Genomic DNA, 22,515 nt, shown 5'->3' with positions numbered 1-22,515 from the left:
CTATGTGTTGCACAAACCAGCCTGGCTTATCTTCCATATGCCTTATAATAGCAATCACCAGCAGGGGTATTTTTAAGGAAATATGAAACTGCGGCTTGTCTCTGGCTGTTACTGCTGGTCATTTATCAGTATGAATTACTCTTGAGTATGCACTGCCCTTGAGGCTGCCGGAGGTGTGACTGGGAAGAACAGCCAGCTTCTGAGGCATATTGACCTCAAGCCGCTGAGCACCGCTCGAAGGCTAATGAATGATTGTTTCAGATGCTATCGCGCAGTGATAAACCTATTCATCAGAGGCAAAGGAGAAACCAGGCCACTGATTTGTGAGACGAGTCTTTGCACATGCTGTGACGTTCACGATGGACCTTCGCTGCCAAATGTTACAATAGGGCATAACAACATTTACTGTTTAATTATGTTTTGCTTTCTGAATGAAAAAAAAAGCCTTTGGGGAAAATGGATGGCGATATGCTTTTATAAAATGCAACGTTATCTCAAACTCTGTTATAAAGTTCTCTGGTAATACTGAATGAGTAGCTACCTACATCATTATCATAAGAAATCTCTTTATTGATGGCATAACTACACTTTCACAATTGCTTTATCACTTCTGCTTTCTCAAATTTCTCAAAATGCACCATTAGCCCAATCTTTTCCCGAAATTTTCCTGGGGGGGTGAACCCTCTCCTCGAACATCCCTTATGGCAGTAGGGCTCACCTGCTACACTCGCTCGCCACTGGGCACTCATCCCGAACATTTACACCGCACCAATTTAGAATGTCACCAGCCATCAATGGCTTAATTCCTCAGTAAAATTGTAGCTATGGTTCTGTGCACCCAAATAAAGAGATGTGCTTAGCTCAACTGTGAAACGGATTCTCCAGTACAAAAGACTGTTTGATCCTCAAAGGGACCTGCACTCTCAGTCATTTCACACACATATCCTGAACCATCACAACAGAGTCAGGCTGGAATAAGATGTTCATACTACAGAAGAAAAAAACTTTTGACGAGGTACATTCGCTTTTACCTGGGGTTACTCGCATCACTTACAAATGGAGGTAGTCATCACTCGCTCCACGTAAGGGTACCTTGGCGAGGGATGACTTGCTATCTAACTAGCAGAAAACAACTATGTACTGCACCCAGTGGTCAAAAGCCGGTTTGTACTTTCTCACTTCTTCCAGATGAACTCAATCTATAGAGATCAATGTACCCTATTTTGCATTCACACCCGCAGTTCCCAGGGATCTCATGTTAATGAAGGCAAGAAAAGTGCAGACATCCACCACATTATTGTTCCAATAAAGAGACAGAGGTTATATTGGAAAGCTGTTGGTGGCACCATGTGCATAGTTTAACACTGGAGAGTAGGAACACACAAGCTGTCTGGACCCACGAAAGAGCATGAAGGAAAAGACATCATAAAAATATCAAAAAGGCTCAAATTAATACAGACTGCAAAAGAAGCACAGTACAAGTCACACTACTTGCTGGTACAGAGGGACATTTTGAGGGTGTGCATAAGTGCAGCAATGGGGACCTGGCATTTAGAATGAACATGCAAGGGCAGTAACGTTTCAGAGTGCAAATCTCCAGATTAATGCCATGAGAAATAGTTTGCGGTTCAGCCAGATGGTGACAGGTTACAGACCTGTCAAGAATGGAACAAAACCAGTACTTGAGAATAATACAAGTTCTCCAGGAAGAAAGCTTTTATGTTCAGGAAATAAAGGAAAAGTTGGTGAAGTTTCCAATTCTTCTGAGAAAGGAGAATGGTTTCCTGCTTATCTTCAAGATTTATGTTCCAAGCACAGCAAAGGAGTGACAAACATTTGATTTGCGTAGCTAAAAGTCTATTCAGAGATAGATTTTCATGGAGTTGTAAAACAGTGTTACAACACTGAGGGTTCGACACACTAAGAAATGTTCAACTATTTCACGAAAAAGTCATACCCCAAGGTGCCCTGGACCCAAATGGTCTAAGACGGTAATGGCTGTTATAGATCTACTTGGAGACAGAGGGGTTCAGCTCCATTCATGTGGCGGAACAAAGCATGGGTAATGATAACAAGCATTTACGATGCAATGGTTTCGCCTTTGGAAAAGTTAGACCTATTGGCATTGTAAATTACAAAACTTGTATTTATGTGTTGGTTTTGAAAACAGATAAATAAATGGCATTGTCATTTACATTGCCATTAGCTTAATCTCTGCAGTCCCTCTGCAGTCCCTAGCACTCCATAGCACTCCCTAGTCACTCTGCACTCCCTAGCACTCTGCACTCCCTAGTCACTCTGCACTCCCTAGTCACTCTGCAGTCACTTTGCAGTCACTCTGCACTCCCTAGCACTCTGCAGTCACTCTGCAGTCACTCTGCACTCCCTAGCACTCTGCAGTCACTCTGTAATCACTCTGCAGTCCCTAGCACTCTGCAGTCACTCTGCACTCCCTAGCACTCTCTAGCACTCTGCACCATCTGTAAAGCAGATAGTGCTCATGTAGAGCGCTTTAATACCTTCGGGTCGAGTTCGCGCTTTAAAAATATCTCCTAAAAGAGGAGTGTAAGCAGTGTTATGAAAGATACACTTCAATAGATTCCCCACCAACTGGTGCTGAAGTCACTAGGCCAAAGCTTTAGAAAGTGTCCATAATAGCACAGCACTTGCTTCTGTACCACCTCGGGAGACAGACATCTTCGCATGTGGGAAAATCAGGTCTACCACATCACTTCCTTGGATATAGGATTAAAGGAGGTGCCCCACTATACGGTACTGGGCCTGATGGCTCATCACAGGGTATTCTAGACTGCACGACAGGAAGTGAAACAGACAGACATGGGCTTAAACTGGCCACACAGTACGGACCTTTTACTCGGGCTCCACGTTGCATGTAGCCGCCGTGGTAAAGTGATATCATGTTGAAGATAATCCCCTTTGTGTTACTAATCCTGAAAAGCTTCAGTGTGGAAACAGGGATTATCTAGGATGGAAAAAACAGGAGCATGGAGAAATCCTCATTGAGACTTGGCTGCAAGGAGGTCTAAAGACATCGGATAGTGCCTTTGAATGAAAGAATGCTTAAAATGCCACATAGGACTGATACAACCTCAGACGAATAGTATAGCAGTGATTGTTTATAAAATAAAATGCAAATTTAAGCAATATGCCCGAATCTTAGGTTATTGATTCAGTAATTAATAGGGTTGGGCAAATAAAGTGGAATTAAGTATATTGTGCTTTTTGTCAAAAAGATGGTGATAATCTTGTGTTTTTTGGAAATGGTGTCCTTGTGAGCGTGCAGACTACCTCACAGTCTGTGATACCAATTCATTCATTAAATTGCAGTTTTCTAAACATGGACAGATCCCAATGGGTGGCAGAGGACTGTGCACAGGGACAACTTGGAGCAAACAGTGGAAAAAGTAATACATGTAACAAAACATAATTATCTAAAAAAATAAGTATATAATATGATGATATGAGGCAGTTACTATGAATGACTAAAGTGCTCAGAATGAAATAGACTGCCTATTTCTGACATTACATCATAGAGAAAGAGGTATTTTGTACTTGGAAATGATACTGAAAGAGAAGGCTTCCTAACACTTTTTAAACATATCGTAGGATCTAACTAACATATCGTGAGATAGCGGGAGGGGGGGCGGGCGGGCACACTGATAGCAGGAGGGGGGACGGGCGGGCACACTGACAGCGGGAGGGGGGGGCGGGCGGGCACACGGACAGCGGGAGGGGGGCGGGCAGGCAAGAGGTATCGTAGGATCTAACTAACCTATGTTTTCACAAATCGCGAGATAGCGGGAGGGGGGGCGGGCACACTGATAGCGGGAGGGGGGACGGGTGGGCACTTTTACAAACCAGGGCCCATAGTTATGCTTCAGCCCATCCTGCGAGCAGGTGTAGTTAGGTTGGTTTTATTACAACTGTGTAATGTTCCGAGGTTGCCTCACGCTCTTTTGCGACCATTTGTAGAGCTATAATATGAAGCTGCACCTTTGCGAAAGCAGTCCTCTGTTTCACCTTCGTCACACAGCTATGACGTGCCACTCCCCTTAGGGTTGTGATGCTGCTCATTCTGAGGCTAATGCCTACTCCTGGATGCACACCTGAATAAAGTATCAATCTGAAGAGTTTAGTTTGGAATACTTTATGTATAGTTTTTGTAATGCGCTGAAATGACCAATGGGCTCTGCAGAGCACCAGATAGACAAGGAAAAGGAGGGTGGGACTAGGAACAAGTCTTTGATAGCTAAAGTTTGCAGAAGAAGTGGGTCATCAGTTGCTTTCAGATCATCTGCTGGTTGGCTCGTGGCCAAGATGCAATGGCAGATACATCCAAAGGAGGGGTGGGGGGGGGGGGGGGGGTTCGAAGGTGCAGAGATCTGCAATGATCCAATTTCTGAGTCATCGGGAACATTATGGCGTGGTTTTGGAGGCTGACCATAGTCCTCTGGTCTCAATGAAATCATGTAGTTTCTTTTGCTTGCACAAAGGTGGCACTGGTCACTTCTGGACACTTTAGCTGAGCTTAAACCAGGGGAGGCCCAGAAGACGTTTCTTAAGTTGTACCCCTTATTGCTCCAGGAGGACAGAAAAGATTTGTTGTGAGCTCCATTCCTATTGAGACGATGTAGCACAAAACACTTTTGCTGAGCTGCAGTTGCCGACATGCAGGGGTGGCACAGAGTAATTGTGTTAATCCTTGCTTCCCACTGTGCAAGGGTGATTCTAAACACATTTTATGAGCTGCAAGTCCAATGGTGCACAGGTGAGGAGGGCCAATGTTTTAAGCTTTGCGTCACATTGTGGGGACATTGGACAAGACACATTGTATGTCGTAGGATCTAACTAACAAATCGTGAGATAGCGGGAGGGGGGACGGGCGGGCACACTGATAGCGGGAGGGGGGGACGGGCGGGCACACGGACAGCGGGAGGGCGGGCACACGGACAGGAGGAGGGCGGGCGGGCACACGGACAGTGGGAGGGGGCGGGCAGGCAAGAGGTATTAGCACTTACCTAATATAAGGAGTTCACTGAGGACTGTACAGAACGGACTGCCCTACTGGTACTGCCGAGGATCTCACAAATCACGCATCAGCCGGTGCAGGAAGGCGAGGCGATTTGGGGGTGTGTTTAGCCAGAATGACGTGCACAAAGGGGCCGGATGAGCAGGAAGGCGAGACGATGGCGAGGCGATTCGGGGGCGTGTTTGGCCAGAATGACGTGCACAAAGGGGCCGGATGAGCAGGAAGGCGAGGCGATTCGGGGGTGTATTTGGCCAGAATGACGTGCACAAAGGGGCCGGATGAGCAGGAAGGCGAGACGATGGCGAGGCGATTCGGGGGCGTGTTTGGCCAGAATGACGTGCACAAAGGGGCCGGATGAGCAGGAAGGCGAGGGCGAGGCGATTTGGGGCGTGCTTGGCCAGAATGACGTGCACAAAGGGGCCGGATGAGCAGGAAGGCGAGGCGATTCGGGGGTGTGTTTGGCCAGAATGACGTGCACAAAGGGGCCGGATAAGCAGGAAGGCGAGACGATGGCGAGGCGATTCGGGGGCGTGTTTGGCCAGAATGACGTGCACAAAGGGGCCGGATGAGCAGGAAGGCGAGGGCGAGGCGATTCGGGGCGTGTTTGGCCAGAATGACGTGCACAAAGGGGCCGGATGAGCAGGATGGCGAGGCGATTCAGGGGCGTTTTTGGCCAGAATGACGTGCACAAAGGGGCTGGATGAGAAAAATTCGCCAGAAACGCCCACGAGTCGTCTCGCACAATGACGGACGACTCTGTGTTCCAATGGCTAGCCTCCATTTATGGAGCTAGCCAATGGAAGACAGAGGCGGGACTAAGCCCAAACTGTAGGAACATAAGATTTCTCCTGGGCGGAGCTAGTGCTCCGGCCCCAGGCGAAACCTAAAAAGCAACAGACACACTTCACATAGCAGATGACTGGGAAGGAATGACTTTATGATTGCTAAAGATAATAGATAGATACATACATACAGATAGATATAGACAGATAGATAGATAGATAGATACAGGCAGATCGATAGATAGCTATAGATAGAAAGATACAGACATGTAATTCCAGCACTGACCCATTTGTTAAGAACTTTCCTACAGTGATATGGATAACTGAGGGGTAGTCCCTTCTTTAGCCAGAAATCTACAAACAGATATGCATGGCCCTGTCAAGGTATGTGGGCAGCATCCAGCACTAAATCTCCTTTAACCTTCTTTGAGGCCAGTGGCAGAGCTTTGCAGAGGAAATAATTGCTCACATGAAATCAGAAAAAGATCATTTTAGGGGGATTATTTTTGCTCCTAAAGAAAAAGCTAATTATATTAATTAGGACATCTAGTCAAACACTCAGTGCCAAACAGATTAGGTGATCTGGATATCGCTTCCCAAATTATTTACAAAGAGATTTTGCTCCACACTTATTAATCAATAAGATGCAGAAAAACTCTAAAGAGTTTAGCAACTAGAGCAAATGTGGATTCCTGTGGAGAAAAAGAAGACCATACATCAAGTGTTATCTGACCTTTAACATTTCAGGGTTTGCTTTGTCCATGACATGTGTTAAACTGAAAAGATGGAACAGCGCCTCTCTCACAAAAAACGACCGTTCACTGTAGCGCCTCAACGCTTCTGCAATTTGAGTTTGATTTGCTTCACCAGACACCTTTAGGAACAAAGATATATGGAATTAGTTACATTTTTTAAAGTGCAATATTTCCATTGACATTTGTGATAGTAAATTCACTGTGATACATTCTGGTAAACTTCACAATAAATACTTTCGAATCACAAAATCTGAAACAATTATGTTTTAATACAACCTCTCAGACCACTTAGCTATAGCAATGGATCAGTTGTGAGAGAAACGTAGAACTTAGCTGCGGGAGTGCCCTATTTCAGACTATGTTGTATCACGTTTCTCCGGGCTCTTGGAGCTGTGTGCCTAGGCTTTGGATCCACAGAAGAAGAAACATGTACAGGGGTCTCACCAACCTTTCTGTGAGCGTAGTATGCACACATGGACAGTACGGAGGATAGGTCAAACTTCCCTGACACTCAGTAGGGTGCACTCTGTTATATAAGAAATCTTACGTTGGTCTGAGGAGTAAAGACCATAACAATTATATATTTTTAGTAGGATTTAGGGTACACTAACAGACTATAAAAGATGCAAGTCTACTCTAGCGAAAATAAGCCAAATATAAGCAAGGGCAAGTATTATGTGAGCAAACATTACCAAACATTTCATTAAAAACCTGCATTTAATTTTCAGCCAATCGCCTAGAAAAGTCAAATTCAAAATACAAAATACATTTCCTCACATCAGAGATGGTGAGCGCACCTGCTGAGTAACATATGTTCAGAGTTCATGAGTAAGGCACTCCGCTAAGAGGCACCGTGCTCACTGGAGTTAAGAGAGTCCTCCTCAAGCAACTAAAACCTTGCAGGGGTTTATACTTTGCTTGTAGAAAGAGGAGAATTGTCCTTATGTCCATCGCTAGAACTGAGCCCATTACAACCTTGTCTTTATAGCTACTTCCTTTGAGCCAGCACATTGAACCCATTTACACGTCACAGCCTTGCAGAGGTAAAATATATTTATGTTGTCACATTATCCTGGTTGATCTGCAATAAATCATTAACACTATCTGCACATAAGTAGAAAAAACATTTTAACAGCCCTGATGCAGCTAAATAAAACAAGCATTGGCAAAACCAATAGGCCCTGCCTCTGAAATGCATTTGTTGACTTTTTTTGATTTACCAACTCTTCTTGTCCTTGCTGAAGATCACTGGCTGTAGGAAAGTGTCCTTTTTTTTGCATTGTTACCCCCCCCCCACTTTTTGCATGACATCTGATGCAACCTGACTTGATGAGTCCTCGGTCCCTGCCAATCAGGCTCCCTGGGACTGTGATCTTTTGCAAGACTGTACCTTTTTAGCAACATTTGGCACATCTCTGGTCACAGGTAAACCCCTTGAAAAAAGGTACCATGGGTACCAAGGGCACTGTGACCAGGGAAGACCTCGAACTGCTGCAGCAACTGTTGTGCCACTTAAGAGCTGCAGCACCTATTGTGCCAGCCTTAAGGCTCTGTACCTGAACACCCACACCCTTCCATTGCAGGCTGCGTGTTTTAGTGAAGAGCCGACATGGCACACATCCCTATATTCCATGCCTGCAACCCACTGCCTAAGGCCTAGGTAAGTCACCCCTCTAGCAGGGTGCACAAGTGGCATGAGCCCAATGCCCCTACAGTGTGCAAGTCCAGTCTTAGACATTGTAAGTGTAGTAAAGCCATAAAGAGTATATGGTCTGAGAGTTGGTCATTACAAACTCCACAGCTCCCTAATGGCTTTAATAAAAACTGCTAAGTTTGGTAGCAAACCTCTCAGCACATAAAACCCACACTGATGCCAGTGTGGGATTTAATGAAAAATGCATTCATGGATCATCTTAGAGATGACCTCTGAAAATTGACCAGCCCTGGTGTGGTTCCTGAATGGCTGCCCACCATTTGACACCACCAGACAGGTTTCTGGACCCCTGGGTACAGAGCCTCTGCTGTCTGGGTCCAGAAACAAAGCCCAGGGGGAGGTAACATGCCTCCTCCCCTAGGATGGCCTGGGTCCACGAAGGGGAAGCTTTAAAGGACTTTCACCTTTGGAAGCGGTCCTTGCCTTTTGCTGCCCCAGCAACTGGCTCCCACCAGTTCTGGCCCCCACTTTGGGTTGGAGAATCAGAAAAAAAACAAGCTAGGAAAAGAGGTGTGCCCAACTTTGCCAACCCCACCCCTCAGCTGGGGAAGGCGAGGTGAAGCACACATCTCAGTCATGTTATGTTATGTTAGTGCTATTTGTATTGCGCACGGCTGCTCCAGCGAAGGAGCGTCCCGGCGCACCGACAAGGTGGCGAACACAACACAACTGGGGAACAGAAATAATTATTAAGAAATTGGGGAGTGAAGGATTTAACAAAGCTCAGAAAATAAATGAGTTTTAGCGGCCTTGCGGAAGGAGAGCAGGTCACCAAAGGTCCGGAGTTTCAAAGGGAGAGCGTTCCAGAGTGCGGCTGCCCGCACCTTAAAAGAGCGCCCCCCCCCCGACTGAGTTTGAACTGAGGGGCTACCGCTAATTCTTGGTCTAGCGAGCGCAGAGTGCGGCTCGGGATGTAAGGGCGCAAAAGTTGGTGCAGTAAGGGAGGTGATAGGCCCTTCAGAATTTTGAAGGGAAGGCACAAAACTTTAAAGTGGATCCGCTGCCTAACGGGCAACCAATGCAAGGTTCGCAAAGATGGACCGGCCGAGCAAAACCTAGGAAGACCTACGATCGCTCTGGCCGCAGCGTTCTGCACTCTTTGAAGTCGAGTTAACTCAGCCTGGTTTAATCCTATAAAAAGGGAGCTGGCATAGTCCAACCGCGCCAAAACCGTTGCTTGCACCACCAATTGGCGAGTTGCGGCATCGAAGTATTTAAGGGCAGGGCCCAGATTGCGCAGGATGTCGAAGCAGCAAGCCGCCGTCCTTTTGGCGTGGCCAACGAAGTTGAGGGAAGGGTCCAGCCAAACACCAAGGTTTTTGATCTCCGCAACCGGAGTGGGGGTCGGCCCCAGCTCAGAGGGCCACCAAGTATCTCCCCATAGGTCCGTCCGCTTCCCAAAGATCATCACCTCCGTTTTTTTGGCGTTTAGTTGGAGACAGTTGGACGTCATCCAACCAGCCACTGCCCTGAGTCCTTCTCTGAATCTTGGGGCATCCACCCCAGAGTCCCCGCTGATCGTGACCGCTAGCTGGGTGTCATCTGCGTACGACACCATGGTCATACCACAGAGCTTCACAACCTCAGCCAGCGGTCTCACGTAGATGTTAAACAACGTGGGGCTCAGTGAGGAGCCCTGTGGGACCCCAAGAGACAGAGGATGACATTTGGACTGGTAGGGCAGGGACGCCACACAGAAGGAACGATCCCTGAGAAACGAACGGAACCACTGGTGTGCAGTGCCGATCACCCCTATCTCCTCAAGACGTTGCAGGAGAATGTCATGGGAGACCGTGTCAAAAGCGGCGCTAAGGTCTAACAAAACAAGCGCCGCCGTTTGACCTGCATCCAGAACTACCCGAAGGTGCTCGACCATAGATAGCAGTGCTGTCTCCGTACTGTGGCCAGCCCGAAAACCATTCTGGGAGTCCCCTCCATCTTGAAGATGGATGGGTGCATCAAATTAGGGAGAGGCGCATGCCCGCTCACACTGGTCCAGACCTGCACACCCCTTTAAACGCCATTAAAATTAGTATTTAGAGACAACTCTGAACCTTACCGCCTCAGATTCAAGGAAGAAAGAAGAACCAAAGAGCGTGCTGACCCGGGAAGAAGAGGACACCTACTGCTTCAGCCCCGACCTGCCTACAGCGAACAAACCGGCATAGCTAGCAGCCCCCAGAGTCCGGAGGACCAACCCTGCACTCACTTCACAGACTCTGTCTCCCTCCAGCACTGGGTTTGCTCAACAAAGACCCCAAGATCAGAATCCAGATTCTGGTGACTCGGATTCTGCATCACTCTGCACCTACTGCCCGAGTTTAAGTGGACCAACATCACAAGCGATCCTGACCTGGGATCTGGTGATCCCAGACCTCCCTCAAGCTTCAAGACGACGCCTGCAGCTGGAGCTGGTAGGAAGAACCAGACACTCAAAGACACCCCTTCACCTGACGCCCCCCCCGGCCTTTGGTGGCCAAACCGACTTTGTCCAGGCATCCCCCAAGATCCAAAACGTAAGTCTCCAGCAAGTGGTCGCCTTCAGGAATCCTCCATGCCCGAGCCTGCAGCAACTCTGTCGCACCAAAGATCTCCATTGAGATGCACAGGGTCCCCAGACGTCTTCTAGGTACCCTGCACCCAGCCGCACCAGTGCCGCTAGTGGTACAGCTCCTGTGTGGATCATCGGCCCCTGCAGTGCGGACCTGAACCCCAGGAGCTATGCTCCCACACACGAGTCACCCGCTTGTCAGCAGTTTCTTACTGAAGGCCCCATTAGGTAACATTAGCCCCTGAACTCTGCACCTGGCTGCCCCAGTGCTGCTGGTGGTGCAACTTCAGTGCTGCTGGTGGTGCAACTTCAGTGCCTACCTCCACCTTGGCCAACCTTGGACCTAACCCCCAAAACTCCCACTTGTAGTACTTTTACTTGCCTATGAAACCGGCAACCATTTTTTATCATAGAAACCCAGTTTATGAGATTTATGACCTAAAATGTGTTGAATTGTTGTTTTGCATGAAGGAAACAGAAACTATATTTCAAGCTAACAAAAAGTCTTACTTACCTTGTATTGTGAGATCCTTAGGTGTGGTATCTAGGTATACCACCCCCAGTAATTCAAGTAATCTAAAATTAACTGAAAAGTGTTCCAAAAGTGATTACTGTGTAATATAAACAGCTTTTTGAATCAATACCACCCTGTAAGAATTGCAAATCCATTCTCAATTGCATTTCTGTGTGAAAGTTTACAATTGCAAGTATATTTTACCTACATGTATCAAGTCCCGCTGGGTCCTAGAAATAAAATACAAGTGTACCTTTTTTATTATACTTACCTAATTGGTCTGGATTCAGTCTCTGAGTGTGTGTATCAGACTTGATGGAGTGAATACAATAAATGTTTAACACACCCTCTGGGTAAGCCTAACTGCTCGCCCACACTACCACAAAGAGAGCGGTTAGTACTTACCTAATTTGGCCTCTCCTACACCTCTGGGGGACTCCCTGGACTCTGTACACACTATCCCTTACTTTGGTGTAGTATATACAGAGCCAGCATCCTACACTGGCAAAAAGAAAAAAAAAATCCTTTGTTGTAGATAGTGTTCAGCGTTCGCAAAAAAGAGAAAAAAATAATTTCAGTGTTATGATGTATACAAAAGCATGCATCAGGAAGCCATTTTTAGGTCAAGACTAGTGCAGTGTGCATGCGCTACTCTCGGAAAAGGACTTCTTGAGATCGCTCTAAGCTTTCCACATGTTTGTGCGTGTGTTTTCTTCTTCATTGGTCTTTGCGAGTGTCTTTCTAAAAAAGACATCACAAAATTGGTCAAAGGCGTCTGCATGTATCCGCCTACGGCCTAAGCAAGGGATTACAGGTAGGGGCGTGCTGTGTGCCATCTGTTCGTTATCAGATTTCAAAGGCTTCACATCGCATTCACTTTGTGTCTGCGGCCGGGCACTATTTTCTGTAAACAGTGATTTTCTCCTGTGTTATTACGCTTAAAACTGCCGCAGCTGATGGTTACAGCACTCAGCGAGGCTTTGTGAAAGCCCATCGAGCACTTCCTTCAAATGTGTGTGTTTTTTGGTGAAGGATACGCCCGGCACCCGCTTCACGGACAACATGCTTCATCGCGTGGTTTATAAAGGCATTGGGAAGGAGTACCAAGCACTTCCCTTAACTGTGTGTGTTTTGGGGGCACAATGAGCATGGCACCCGCTTCACAGACACTGTGCATCATCTGTATTTTTAATCTTTCATGCGTGCACCGGCCATTTAATTTGCTGTGCTAGTTTATATTCTAAATGAGACTTTACTCTTTCACATGGTTCATGTGGCACCCGCCTGATGGTTGCTGCGCTTCATTTAACATTTCAGCAGTGCGATATTGTGAACGAGCACTTCCCTTCACCGTGTGTGTATTTGGGGGCTTGATGAACACAGACACCATGCATCATCTTTGTTTCATTATTGTGGATGGTCGAACATTGTGGTTTTGATTTAGGAAGGTTCTTGTGAGCTGGTGGTTGAGTATTTCAGAATGTGTAACACTTTCATGCAATTGTACATGCACTGAGCACTAGTACTTCCCTCAAAGTGTGTTTGATTTTTGGGGCACTATGCCTGCAGCAGATGCTTTAACGTAGCGCTTCATCTCCTGGGTTAAGTTATAAACTGCATCAGCTGATGGTTGCTGGCTTAGCGAGGCATAGTTGTAAAATGTGTTAAAAGTAAAAAATGCGGGACTGTCACAGGCAAAAACAATGCACCTTTGAGACACTTCTGAGGAGTGGAGACTGCAATGACAACAGCTGGCGATCTTGCCCTTTTACTTCTTCGCCCCAGAAGCCAGAAATGTAATGATCTACTTTGTAAGTAGAGCTCTGTTGCCCTGTACTACTGGTAATCCGGAGCAAAGAGTTTTAGGTCTTGTCAACGCCCAGCATCATTGAATGCTTATGTAAAGGGTCAGTGCCTGTTTTCAAAACTGCTGATTGGGTTGAGTCCTCCAGAGAACAACATGCTTGTTATCTGGTACTAATTGCTTCAGCTTGATAGCTGTCCTTCCACTGATCCTGCTGTGATTGAAGTCTACTTTTATTTATTTCTTCTTCCCTACCGCTCTTGTTGACCCTCTTGACATTTGCTGCTATGTTTCACTATCCCACACACACTTCAAGTAAGTCCCTTTCTCCTTTGAAATGGATGTTTATTGTGACAACAGATGTTATTTCGTTTTATTGTGACAGCAGATGTTACATGCTTGAATCATTCCCTGTTGTCGTGGTGGGAGTCCCACGGTACATAAAAATAGCCATATCATAGGTACATTAGAACCAGGAAGTAAAATAGCTAGAAGTTAAAAGGGAAAAAATCTTCTACCTTCATGATTCGTCCAAGTCATTATATATAGTCCAAACTACAGCCAATCAAGCAACAGCACCCTCCAGAATTTCCCCCAGAGGCTCAGGCTCTCAGATTTTCCAGCACAAGTGTGATATAGGAGTAAAAGAGCCTAGAGGAGCCTCTGAGGGGAAGTTGGTGGGTCACATGTGAATCTATGAAAGATACCAATACTGGAGAACCACAGTTCACAGGTAACTTTTGTTCTTCTCCAGTATCGGGGTATCTTTAATAGATTCACATGCTTGAATCAGAGTAGAAAGCAGTGATTCCATAATGATGCTTGTGAGATCAAAGAAATATACATTATATATATATACATATATCCATACATACATATATATACATAAATACATACATATATACATACATATATATACATACATATATATATTACCTACTGGCGGTCGCCAGTAGGTAGTTATAGTTAGGATTATTTTCAACAGGGAAATCGCAACAATCTATTGGGAATAACTTTGGCGCCGGTTGAGGAATCTGCCTGAAAATTTCCTCAAATTAGCCTTGCGGCGCTCCGGTCCTTGCCTGAAAGTTTGGGGGGGATTCGTCAAGTGGGGGCCGAGAAAAAAGGGAGGTCCCAAAACGTGTTTTCCCCATGTTAATTTCCATAGGGCGGTCGACCTCACTTTTAGCCTGAACGGCTGAATGGGTTTCCATGAAACTTGGCAAAATTGTAGGGACTGGTAGCCCGATGTGCCTTTGCTATGTGTCAAGATATGTGCTCCAGTGGACTTTGAGTAATTTAGGTTAAAAAAATATATATATATCTATAAGCGCGCCCCGGTACGCGCACCGGGGCGCGAACCAGCGCGCTACGCGAGTTCGTGCGTGGAAAGCTGATTGGCTCTCGGGTGTCTGTAAACATTCCAAACAGTCCGGAGCGGCCGCCATCTTGTGTCTCGGTAGGATCGAGACACAAGAGGTGGCAAAAACAAAAAGGGAAATGACCAAAAGGGGGCAGGATAGACCCCCCTGACTCCCTAGGTTTGATGTGGGGGCCATAAAAGGGCCCAGCGGGGCAAAAAAAAAAAAAAAAAATCCCCGATTTGCGCGGGGGGAGCGCCCGGTACGCGCACCTGGGAGCGGACCAGGGAGCGTACCATGGGGAAAAAAGAATGACAGTTTTAAAAAAATGTAGACTTTTTTTTTATAAATTGGAGGTAGTTCTAAAAAGAACAGGTTTTTTTTCTTCTTTTTGTTGTTTTATATTATTTTTGTTTTTTGGAACATTTTATACTTTTTTTGGCTTTATGAACAGTTTTATATATTTTTTGTATTTTTTATGGGGACAAACAAAAAACAGGGAATTAAACAGCTCAACTGGAGCAAATCAAAAACAGGAAAAAATTAAGGCTTCTTTCGGCACCGGTGGTTGTCTCCAGCACAGTTTATGAGTTTGATGCTCTGCTCCCCATAAGAAATGGTAGTCCCACAAAATATACAAGTAATCTTGTATTCTCCAAACTGGCATTGGATGCATGGGACCATGTCTCTAGTTTCAGGACCCGATGGAGTGGTTTGTTTAGAGGTGCTCGGAGAAGATTGGGGAGGGTTTCTGGTCAGTTCTCTGACCTCTGCTGCAGAATAGTTATTGGGGTGCTTTCGTTGCATGTGGCGTAGCATTGTGTGATTCCCAAATTAATATTTTTTTGCAGGGTTCCCCCTGGAAAGTTCAGCGCCACAGATGAGACAGGTCACCTTTGCAGCATTAACTTTTTTGAAACCCCTTGGGATTTTAAAAAACTCCCATATAAAGTGCTCCTTAGGTTTATATGGGGGATTGTCTTCAGGCAGGAACTGCCTTCTCTCATCCTCCTCCTCCTCCTCTTCACCACCAATGTGATGTTGTGGTGGTCCTTGTGGTGGTGGTGGTGCAGATGCTCCAGCTGCTGCTGCTACTGTAGCCATTTCTCTATCAATAGAAGCAGGTCTTCCTCACTCAAAGAATAAAGTGAGAATGAGGAAAAAAGGTGGGGGCTTTCATCATTTGGAAACCAAAACTGTTCTGAACCAATGAAAAGTGTTATTTTCAGGTCACATGACCCGACACGCTTACGCTACGCGCCCCCGGGGCGCGCCCCGGCGGCGCTTATGTAGCGCGTTCGTATGCACGTGGGTGCTTCCGGGTGCGCTTACGCCATGCCTATCACGCAGACGCGGCTACGCGATACGTCACGATGATGGTTTTGTTCGCGGCAATAGCGCTAACGGGACGCTCACCGGTACGCGCCCTGGGGAGCGCCGCAATTCTGCGCTTACCGGTGCGCTCACCGGGACGCGCACCGGGAGCGCTCCAGGGTAAAAAAAAAAAAATGAAGAATATACATATAAAAAATAGTATTACATAAATATACAATATAGGATTCATTAAAAAAATATATTTCATAGCTATAGAAATTTGCTATTAAAAAACCTATGAAATTCACTGAAAAAACCATATGTTTCACATCAGTTATAGTTAGGAATTAGCTTTTAAAAAACCTATGAAATTCACTGAAAAAACCATAGGTTTCACACCAGTTATAGTTAGGAATTAGCATTTAAAAAACCTTTGAAATTCACTGAAAAAAACATAGGTTTCACACCAGTTATAGTTAGCTGGAAATTTTACTGACATAAAACCATTGAAATTCCCACGTTATAGTTAGTTGGACTCACTATAACTTGCACGCCTGCAATGCACTGCTGATGACGTCACATATTACATCAATCATGACATGGTCAGTGACATCACTCATGACATCACTGATGACACCATCCTTGTGACAGAGTGACAGACTTCCTTTCAGTGTAATGTAACCCTTGAAACACATTCAAAAATAGAAAAAACCATTTTCAAAAAAATGGAGATACCCATACCAGTTACAACAACCAATTCAGTAATACCACCATCTATATACACATCCACTCATTCACCAACAGTTCTATATAGTCACTCATACATATATTCACTCATCATACGTAGTGAAACACCTATACATCCTGTTACACACCGACAGTCATCCAAAAGTTACTCAGACACATACTCACACATGCAAATAAACTTTTGAACATCCATTTATTTGCATATACAGCTATACACACACTACCATCTTACTTCTAAGGAAACTTACACATACTTACTCTCTTAAACAATCACTTATAGAAACACATACTTATTTAAATAGGAACTCTTACAATTTCTTACTCTCACATATACTCACTTATATACATCAATATTCACATGTACTAGATTAAAACATATGTAGTTACTGATAAAGACACTAGTGAGACAGTCATTCACTGAATAACACACACATATACACACTCATCCACCCATACAGTCCTGCACATATGTTGTGTTCAAAACACATAAAGAGTCAGTCATTGATGCATCTATGTGCTAAGTCATACCCCCACCAAACTATACAGACACTAATACGGATACTAAAAACAACATCTAATAACCCATATACACATGTAGCTACTCACAAACCCATGCAGCCACTTATACACAAAGTGAAACACTAATACATATATTTAAATATTTAAACATTTCTCACTAATATATGTATTCACTAAGATACACTTAATAAGCCAGTTAACCAATCAATTTTTTTTTTAAAACATCCATTTAGACACTTATTTAAACATTTATTTTTCCATTGACTTTTACATATACAAAACATTTATTTTTCAGGAAGACACACATTCACTGGATGGTGTCATCAGTGATGTCATGAGTGATGTCACTGACCATGTCATGAGTGATGTAATATGTGACGTCATCAGCAGTGCATTGCAGGCGCGCAAGTTATAGTGAGTCCAACCAACTATAACGTGGGAATTTCGATGGTTTTATGTCAGTAAAATTTCCAGCTAACTATAACTGGTGTGAAACCTATGTTTTTTCCAGTGAATTTAATAGGTTTTTTAAATGCTAATTCCCAACTATAACTGGTGTGAAACCTGTGGTTTTTTCAGTGAATTTCAAAGGTTTTTTAAATGCTAATTCCTAACTATAACTGGTGTGAAACCTATGGTTTTTTCAGTGAATATATATATACACGTGAACATGGGCTTACGGGCTTGAAACGCGTTGTGTGTTTGGGTCTCTCTAAATAAATAAGATTTCTGCCCAGAAGAAACTACGGAGGTACGTGTCTCTTTCCTCGCCTAAACCACCGAGTGTGGAATTGGGAAGTGGCTTGAGTTTCCAGGATATATATATATATATATACATATATATATATATATATATATATATATATACACACACACACACACACAAATATAAATCACACCAGATAAAATATGCATATGTCTATCTGCATCAACATATAAATATATAATTATAAAAGATATGTATATAAGAATGCATCAATGAGGAAGCGGGAAGAACAGAGGCTTACCTTATTTAAAAAGATTACAGAGAACCGATTGTCCCACAGACGTGCCTGCGTTGCTGACAGCTTCCGCAGTAGTGCTTGGTAAAGGTGTGCCTACTGGACCATGTTGCAGTGCTGCCGATTTGATGAAGAGGCACAGTAGCAAAGAGAGCAGTAGAAGAGGAGATTGCTCTTGTAGAATATGCTCTTGGAGTTGCCTACAGCGGTCTACCCGCTTGCTGATGACAGAAAGAGATAGCAGCAGAAATCCAAGGAGCTATGGCATGTTTGGTTATTAGGTGCCCTTTGCGCATTTTTCCATATGCTATGAAAAGCTGATCAGATTTTCGTATTGAGAAAGTACTTTGTAAGTAAAATTTGGCATCAAGGGTATGTAAAGCCCTTTCCGCAGGTGATTGAGGATTAGGAAAGAAGGTCTTTAAAATAACTGGTTCATCAAGATGGAAATCAGAAGGTACTTTAGGCATAAAAATGGGGTTAGGGCGGAGCACTACCGAGTCCCTGGTGAATTGAAGTAAAGGCGGTTTAATAGTGAAGGTTTGAATGTCACTGACTCGCCTGGCTGATGTGAGAGCCAACAGCAGAGACATCTTCCACGAAACAAACTTTAAATCGGTCCTATGAATAGGTTCAAGTTAAGATGCCAGGGTAGAGGTGGGCGGCGGATGGGAGGAAACATACAAAACAATCCTTTGAAGAATTGTTCATTGATCCTAGAGGAGTGAAGAGATTGTAAACCATCTTGTCGGAATCTTGAAATAGCCGATAAGAATACTTTAATAGTAGAATGGGAAAGGCCTGACTTTGCCAGATGTAAAAAGAAAGGCAAAAGCTGTTCCGGTTTTGCATGGATTGGGTGATTGTTGGCGTCTTGACACCAGAGGCAAAATCACTTCCATTTGAGCATGTAGGTCTTTATTGTGGAGGGTGCTCTAGCATTAGCTAAGACCTCCCTACATTCTAAAGGAATGTCTAAGTGAGCAAATTCAAGGTATTCAGGCGCCAGGCTGCTAAGCGCAAAGATGCAGGATCCGGATGGCAGATCTGCCCGTTGTGGATGCATAGGCGATTCGGTATTGGTTGCAACTGAATGGGATCGCATTCGGATAGAAGGAGGGGTCGGTAAACCAAAACTGGCAACGCCACCTGGCAGCTAGGAGGAGTAGGCGACAAGGCTCCTTCATTTTACGGAGAACCATGGGAACCAATGGTATCGGCGGAAAAGCGTAGGCATAGATCTGCGGCCAGTTCATCAAAAACGCATTCCCGCACAAGTCTTGTTGGGGGAAGCCAACTTGCGTAGAATGAGCATTTGCAGTTCAGACGTTCGTGAACAAGTCCAAATCGGGTCGATCCCACTTCTGAAATATACCATCCAACGTTGGTTGATGGGAGCTCCCACTCGTGGTTGGACACTGTTGACCTGCTGAGAGAGTCCACGAGGATATTTGATACTCCTGGAACATGGACTGCTGCCAGAGTTATTTGATGTCGGATCGCCCAATCCCAAATTTGCTGGGCTTGCTGGGACAGTAGAGTGGATGTAGTTCCTCCTTGTTTGTTTAGGTAGTGCATACTTGTTGTGTTGTCCGTCCAGATCAACACTGATGCTCCGAGAATGATGGTGCAAAAAGATTCTAGAGCCAGGAAGATCGCTAGCAACTGTAAAAGGTTGATATGCCAAGTCCTTTGTTGAGCATTCCATTTGCCGTTGACTGTTAGTCCTTGAAGGTGCGCTCTCCACCCTTCGAGGTGTCCATGGCGATGACGAAGCTTGGAGCTTCCACAAGAAATGAGAGGCCTGCTGCCACAATCCTTTTGCAAGTCCACCAGAGTAATGCTTCCCGTATATGAGGAGTGATGCGAATGAGATCGTCGAAGGACCCTGAAACCTGTAGCCATTGTTTGTTGAGCTCCTCTTGCAGGGGTCTCATCCTAAGACGACAGCTGGAGACTAGGGTAATGCAGGATGAGAGCATACCTAGAAGTGACTTGAACTGTCGGACAGAAACGCATCTTTTTGATCGTTGCAGTTGGGCAAGCTTGCACAGCTTTTGTGGTCTTCGGTTTGAGACAAAGGCTTGTGTTAGTAGATTGTCTATGGTGGCTCCTAAGAACATTCTCGTTTTTGATGGGATGAGTAGAAACTTGTGCAGATTGATGGAGAGACCCAGAGACTGGAAAAGCAACAGACATTTCTGAGTATGGGCGTTTGCGACTGCAAAAGAATTCGCCTTGATAAGGCAGTCGTCTAAATAAGGAAACATTTGAATTTCTTCTAGTCGAAGGTGTGCAGCCACTGGTGCCAAAACCTTGGTGAAGACACGGGGCGCGGAACATAGTCCGAAGGGAAGTACTTTGAACTGGAAGTCCCTGCCAGCCACTCTGAACCTCAAGAACTTTCTGCGTCTGGGTAAAATCGGGACATGAAAGTAAGCATCTTGGAGGTCGAGGGTGGTCATGTGATCCCTGCAGTGAGGAGTTGAAGGACTTCTTGGAGAGTCAACATTCGGAAGGATTGTTTTTTGAGATATTTGTTTAGGGAACGAAGATCCAGAATGGGACGCCATTCTCCCGATTTCTTTTTTATTAAATAAAATCTGGAATAGAAACCGGTGCCTCTTTGTAATTTTGGAACCACTTCGATAGCTCCCTTCTTTAACGTCAAATTTATTTGGGAGAAAAGCTCTGAGATGAGCTGCAGGCGGGCCTGTGGGAGGAGAATTCGGAGGAAGTTTGACAAACTCTAGAACGTGGCCTCTGGCCACAATGCCTAAGACCCATTTGTCTGTTATAGCAGACCAAATGGAGTAAAAACAGGAGATCCTTCCTTGAACTTTTGTAGGATTGAGCGGTAGAGCAGGTGGCAGTTGTCACTGCTTCTTAGATGTATCCCATCCGCGGTAGGATGACTTCCTTCTGTTCTGTGCATAATATGTACTTGGTTGTTGCCTGAAGGATTGTTGTTTTGAGAAGAGTAACGTTGGATACCCTGATAGGACTGGTATTGTCTCAACTGGTTATAGCCTCCTCGACCGGAGAAGGATCCACGGCCCCTAGTGCCACGAAAAGGCGGTTGTCGAAACTGAAGAGTACCAAGAGATCCTGCTGTCTCTGTATCTTTTAATGGCTTGGAGAGCATCGTCAATATGCTGACCATAAAGAGACTCGCTGTCAAAAGGCCTGTCAATTATCTTCGTCTGAACTTCCTGACAAAATTATGTGGATTTCACCTGGCCGTGTCGCTGCAGGACAGCAGCACCTGCCAGTTGTCGAAAACCCGTAGAAGCAACATCCACAGCAGAATCGATAATCTGAGCCGAGATTCGTTCTCCCTCCTGGAGGATTTTGAGTGCTTCTGCCTGGAGGGCTCAGGTAACATCTTGATGTAGGGAGAAATGTCCGACGACATCTGTCTATCATAGCGGCCTAATATGGCCAGTGAGTTAGCTGCACGGACAGTAGTGGCCGCCATGGTCGAAACCTTTTTTCCAATGCGTCTAGACGTCTCCCATCCCAATTAGTGGGAGCCGACAAAGGAGAGGAAGGATTCTGTGCTCGGTGTTGCGCTGCTTGGGCGATAACAGAGTCTGCCTTAGGCTGACCCATTAGACATGCTGGTGAATTATCCGGTGCCTTGTATTTCTTTTCGAGGCGAGGCAGGACTGCAGGAATGGAGGCAGGAGTCTTCATGACTTTCAGTCCTTCCTGCCAAATAAAGTCAATAATAGGGATAGCACGGACTTGTTTCCTTGGCTGGTCTTTAAAATCGTAAAGGAAACAATAATCCTTGTTTCCATGGGAAGAAGGAACCGTTGTGCTGCTCTTGCATCAGAACATGGTTTCCAATGTCAACTGGAGGTGAGTCAACTGGAGCTGGAGTCGAAGGAGACTGTGTTTCTATTTGATAGTCATCTCATTCTGTAAGGAGTGATCTGTCATCCAATTCTCCTTCCCCGTCATCATCCGTGGTGTGAGCTTCCTGATGGTGTTAAGACATCGAAGGCACCAGAGAAACTGGTCTGGGCGAACTCACCACTGTTGAAGATTGAGGAACGGGTGTTGGTGGGACAGAAGCAGCCGATTTAGATGGAGAAAATTGGCGGTAATAGTCATCCAACAAGTACTGCAAGTTGTTTAGAAGTGATAGAGGCAATTGTGCCATAGGGTTTGACTCTGGAGCTGAAGGAGCAGTCTCAGTGGAGTAGTCCTCTTCTTGATATTTAATGAAGAGCTTTGTAGGGCTCCTGACAGTACGAAATCTCTCATCCTACTCAGATTCTTCCTCATCTGCCCCATAATACAATAACTGCTCGGGCAATGCAAGAGGAACTTCACTGGGGGAGGTGTGAACTGGAGAGAGGACCTCCAAAGTAGATCTGGGCCTTTGAAGTAAGGAA

General features: G+C 45.2%; 1 protein-coding gene across 1 annotated transcript in view; it reads right to left on the bottom strand.

Moving 5' to 3' along the window:
• ZYG11B (zyg-11 family member B, cell cycle regulator) overlaps positions 1-22,515 on the bottom strand; it is a 285,114-nt gene that overhangs the window by 149,187 nt on the left and 113,412 nt on the right. The window contains exon 4 of the mRNA XM_086952450.1: positions 6,566-6,706. Within this exon, the coding sequence (XP_086808576.1) occupies positions 6,566-6,706 (141 nt within the window). The remainder of the gene's footprint in view (positions 1-6,565; positions 6,707-22,515) is intronic.

This window comes from Lissotriton vulgaris, chromosome 1_1 (assembly GCF_964263255.1).
Source record: "Lissotriton vulgaris chromosome 1_1, aLisVul1.2, whole genome shotgun sequence".
In the NCBI taxonomy this organism is placed as follows: Eukaryota; Metazoa; Chordata; class Amphibia; order Caudata; family Salamandridae; genus Lissotriton; species Lissotriton vulgaris.
The sequence above is the reverse complement of the archived record's forward strand: the minus strand, read 5'-3'. Positions and strand labels throughout refer to the sequence as shown.